This window comes from Branchiostoma floridae, chromosome 7, assembly GCF_000003815.2.
Source record: "Branchiostoma floridae strain S238N-H82 chromosome 7, Bfl_VNyyK, whole genome shotgun sequence".
NCBI lineage: Eukaryota > Metazoa > Chordata > Leptocardii > Amphioxiformes > Branchiostomatidae > Branchiostoma > Branchiostoma floridae.
Genome location: NC_049985.1, coordinates 3,922,300 through 3,927,160, shown reverse-complemented (window position 1 = coordinate 3,927,160; position 4,861 = coordinate 3,922,300). Strand labels below are relative to the sequence as shown.

At 42.1% G+C, this 4,861-nt stretch overlaps 1 protein-coding gene across 1 annotated transcript; it reads right to left on the bottom strand.

The window, feature by feature from the left end:
* On the bottom strand, nucleotides 1-4,651 carry LOC118419999 (kelch repeat and BTB domain-containing protein 8-like). Its single transcript, XM_035826700.1, has 5 exons — nucleotides 4,388-4,651; nucleotides 3,451-3,711; nucleotides 3,063-3,202; nucleotides 2,713-2,919; nucleotides 1-1,483 (listed from the first exon to the last, which is right to left on the bottom strand). Exons 1-5 carry the CDS (start codon nucleotides 4,640-4,642, stop codon nucleotides 598-600), a joined length of 1,749 nt encoding a protein of 582 aa, XP_035682593.1. The 5' UTR covers nucleotides 4,643-4,651; the 3' UTR covers nucleotides 1-597.
* Between the last annotated feature and the right edge of the window lie 210 nt (nucleotides 4,652-4,861).

Below are 4,861 nucleotides of genomic sequence, written 5' to 3'. Positions count from 1 at the left end.
TTGAAAATATAAGATAAATCAAAGAATAGTAACGATTGGAAAATGTCAATCCTTAATCTAAATGATTAAGCAAATATATGAGACATAGAATGTTGTGATGAAGACTAACTATAAATCAGAAATGCTAATGAACTATAAATCAGGACATGACAACAGAGTGAAAGACTCAGAAGTTGTTGGGGGTGAATAGAAAGTGGTTTCTGTCAAATGTCAGCCGTGCATGCCCACATCAGAGCCACGATCTTCACCTGCCTTGTAAAGGTCGGCATGTGGAACATATTGACATAAACAGTCATCATAACTCAGCTAACTCAATAAGGCGGCTATTGCCTGAGGAACATGTCCGTGGTTGTGCATTTGAGGCCTAAAGTTCTCTACATGGGACGTTTCTTTTTTGGGTGCATTGATTGTTTGAACTTTTACTTATTCATGAGAAACTCAATCGACCTGCAGGCCACTTTTCACTGAGGTCATGCGGAAGGCAAGGGTCAGATAGGAGTATAACAGTGGTACAGATTACATTGAGTCCTGTAGAATTCAATTTGGCTAGAGACTGACGAGTGTGTCGTTTGAACATGTCACACACTGTGAGGCATTTTATGTTCTCTTGAGATATGGTAAGTACATACGTGCCGCAGGGCACCATGGACTGTATTGTGTATAATCTTCAGCAGGCAGGGTGGCCTCCAATTCTCTCCAGGCATCAGCAGACCTGTCATACACGTATACCAGATACTCTGTTGAGTCTTCTATGTCAAAATCATCAGTTTTTAACAAAATGTGCAGCTGGTTCTCCAGTACAAAAAGCTGGGCAGAAATGCAAATGTTATAAAAATTTTCTGGATCTGGCAAGCCTTGCAGTTCCCGCCAGCTGTCTGACTCTGTGTCGTACACCATCGTTTGGGTGACGCGCATACCTGCGCAGAAAATCTCTGTTCCCATGGCAACAGCTGTCCAGAAGTCAGTCTGTACCATCGGTGGGGTGCAACTGATCCAACAATCTTGACTTGGGTCGTAGCGATGCACTTCAATGTCTGAGAGAAAATACAGGTGTGGACCACAGGGTAGTGCCACGATTCTGTATAGAGCTTGGTCAAGTATTAGCCGTGAACACTCCTGCCACTGGTCTGTAGGCTGATTGTACTTCATCATTTGCAGCAAGGACCTTTTATCCGTCCCGCTTTCCAAGGCAAGGTAGTACAAAATCAGACCAACTCCAACCAGCTGCTGACTGACAGTATGCCAACCTCTTTGTGGCTCCATCGTAGACACTGAGGACATATTAGCACGTTCCCACACATTCTCTGCATGGTTGTACCGAGTAAGGAACAACTGTTCGTAATCCACAGGCTCACGAGAGAGGATGTAGATGTTGTTATCACTGGTGACTGTGGTGGCTATAGGATCGGAAAGCTTTCCAGGCCGGAACCTACAGCTGATGTACTTCCCTTGCTGAGGGTTCATGAACAGGAGCCGATCTCGCCTGAAAAAGACAACATAGATCACAAAATGTCAATCAAACATGGAGTACCTGCACTGAATAGTTCCAAAAAGTGACGGTACATATGTTGCTTGGGCATGTACCAGTACACTATTGAGTTGGTGAAACGCTATAAGAAGATAATCTTATTTCAGATTTTCTGATAATATTTGAGAGTTTGTTTATGTACCAAAATCTAAATTTTAATATTTGTAATAACATAATTTTGTATACTAGCGGGTTATCCAGGAACTAGGGCCTGCAAGGCCTTTGTTTGATCAATGTATGTCCAATACTGAATAAACCAGTCACCAAATTTGGACCAAAAATTCAGACCTTTCCTTTCATCACAGCATGTACTGATGTCATCTATCAAATCTGATCTTGTAGCTGCTTCAGAACAAGATAGGAATTAGGTGCAGAATAGAGTCCATTCCAAGTCACCGTGCGGATGTTTGTTGCCATTGTTTAGAATTGATTTTAAAGTTTTGTAATTATATGTCTAGGACATTTGATACTTAAGAAATATTTTTAACACTGTTTCAACTTTATAAATATTTCCCCGGTCCTGTAAAACTTTGGAAATATTCATGATGTGGAATTGAATACTTCTAATGGTTTCTAATTAATGATAACAGCTTTCTACCATTATTTACCATTTTCTACCATTTTTTGTAACATTTTGTAAATGGGTCAGTGGGCTGGGAAGATAGTAATTCACACATCCTTGCTAAGTATGGTTGGGTGACATGCAACAATGGTCCACCACAAAGGACCCACCAGTGCCCAGCAGTGAAATCTAAAAATATGCAGAGGCAACAATAGGGCTTGGTTTTATGGGGGCAATAAACTAATTTAACCATTTGGCAAAGTTTACAAATATTTGTAAATATTTGTAAATGTGAAAGAATCACACAGAGGTTTCACAATTATTCTAAATCAAGATATTTTTGTACAGTTACTTTCAAAATGTTTCTAAAATATTGAAAGGAATTCAAATAGATGAATATTTTCTTAGTCAACTTTGGAAAAAAAAGTTCATTATTTTGGCTTAGATATTCTTTTATTCAAAATAATTCAAACTTATTACAAATATCACCTAAAACTCCTCATGGTGTCTTGGAATGGACTCTACAACTACTACTATAACTATGACTGTGACTGGAGAAATCTGTTCTGCAAGAGTACAAAAGCAAGTATTGTTCCCGACAAAATCAAATGACAGTACATACTTTGAACAGTGCACCAGAGCCATGTCCATGGTCACCATCCCAAGCCTTGGCTTTCGATCAGGGTTCCCTTTCTGTAATACATTCCTGATGACTTCAGAACTCCCAGGATCCTCCCTGACCAGGGGGTGTTCCAAGATGGCTGCCGTGTCGTCTGAGGTCAGCAGGTTGAAGCGGATGTGAGGGAGGATGCTGGATAGGTGGTGCAGTCTGTAGGCACAGGGTAGAGGTGGGTTCAGATGATTTCCTATATCACAGCAGCTTCTTCATGAATTACCAACCACAATATGACAAGAACAGACCACACTAAGCCTTGGTTATGTCAGCTGGACCTACAGAATGCAGACACCCACCTGTCCTCCCTGCTGTGCTGCACCCATCTCACCACAGCCTCCCACACTGTTGTCTCCTCTTTAACATCCAGCTCATCGTGGCTGATGATCTCAGTCAGCTGATTCACACTCAGGCTGCAAAACTCCTCACTGGAGGCAACCTGTGAAGGTGCAGTGTACAGGTACATGTTGGTCACCGTGGTAATGTTTGTCACATACAAATTTTTGCTTTCATTATCATGCATGGTTATAATGAAGTTTGACATACACTTGTACACTAGTTTGTGTATGCTCTTAATGGAATTATTAAAACGTGGAAAACATCTGCAGGGAATGCAGATACAATTGACTTTTTTTATAAACAAATACTATGACATCATTCTGGCTTTACAGTAAACTCAATACAAACCTTCACAAAATGAATGTGGATAGTCTGCATACTTCGCCTCCGGACACTGTCCACAGAGAAGGCATCAGCAAACTTGTACAGGTCCACACAGGTGGAGCGCTGCATGTTCACAACCATGTAGTGGCTGCAGGTGTCTCTCACATAGTCCAGTTGGAGGAGGTCGGCTGCCTGGTACAGGGGCTGCACTTTGTCCAGGGACAGTTGGAGGGTTCCCGAGTAGATGTAACTCAGGATCTCCCCAAACATGTCTGCATTCAAACCCTGCAGGACAACACAGCAATGTTCAGACTTCTATCTTATAGCAGCTTAAGCACAAAAACATGAAATAAAATGAATTACAATTTTTGAATCCCATTCTGCTATCTTATCTACATTTTACATGCAATTGTAATGATGTTACCATAATTGTTTGCAAAACCAAGCTGAGACTATAACTGCAATCTAAATATACAACAGTTTTTAAAATGCTTAATAAGCACATTCATGGTTCTGTGTATGCATGTGCAGCAACAGGAATATGGGTAATATGTCAGAGGTGAAGGCTCCTGACTTGTAAACAGTTCTGTCTCAACCATAATGTCTCGATTTGCATAATGACATGACGTGATTTGTTTACGTCTAATGGGCCTTCACCTTTGACCCACAATTCCTGTGGCTCAGAACTCGCTGCACATGCGTACTCGCAATGGTGAACGTGCTGAGATAGCAAAGACCAGAAATTTGACACCAAATAGACCACTTGACCAACTGACATGCTTTAACCAAGAAGGCATCAGGTGAGGGTAAAAAGAGGGGTCAAGAATCGGAACTATGTTGGAACAACAAAAGTGTGGTTCATTTACACTTCGCCTAAATGCTTCTAGTATTTGATACATGTCCCCTTAGTATTGAATGCTTTTTTTTTCTAATTTGACCTCACACATGTCCCGCCCCCTACCTGTAAAACAACCGTCTTCTGTCGACTTTCCGCCATGTCATTTGTAAACATGGCCCTGAAGTAGGGGCTGGCCGCGGACAGAACAAGCCGATGGCAGGGAAACCGCCGGTCCTCGACTTCAAGGACGACATCCTGCAGTACCCCAGCCTTCTGTAAGTCACCCACAGTTCCGAGAAATCCGTGCAGATAGCTCTCGTCTTGGTAGGAGCGAGGATGAACTACAGCGTCGTCTGGTTTCTGGTCTGCGGCAGCCATGTTGATGATGATTACCCTATACAGTACTGAAGCGCCCTCTGGCGACTTGTAGGGTAGTCGAACTTGAGGAGTTTCTCACTCACTCACTCATCCTCGCCGTATATCAGTGTTCGCTGAGGAGTTAACTTAATCTCAAAGTTAACTCGCGTCTCAATGTGGTAATTATGGGGCGGAAGTTGCGGAACATTATGAACGTGGTGTTGAGGTATTTTCCGAAAT

Excerpts from the sequence above, each read along its gene's own strand:
- LOC118419999 (XM_035826700.1), bottom strand. The coding sequence starts at position 4,642 with ATGGCTGCCGCAGACCAGAAACCAGACGACGCTGTAGTTCATCCTCGC. Across the intron at positions 3,712-4,387 it reads AGAAGACGGTTGTTTTACAG|GGTTTGAATGCAGACATGTT; the intron begins GTAGGGGGCGGG and ends GTTGTCCTGCAG. Across the intron at positions 3,203-3,450 it reads TCCACATTCATTTTGTGAAG|GTTGCCTCCAGTGAGGAGTT; the intron begins GTTTGTATTGAG and ends GCACCTTCACAG.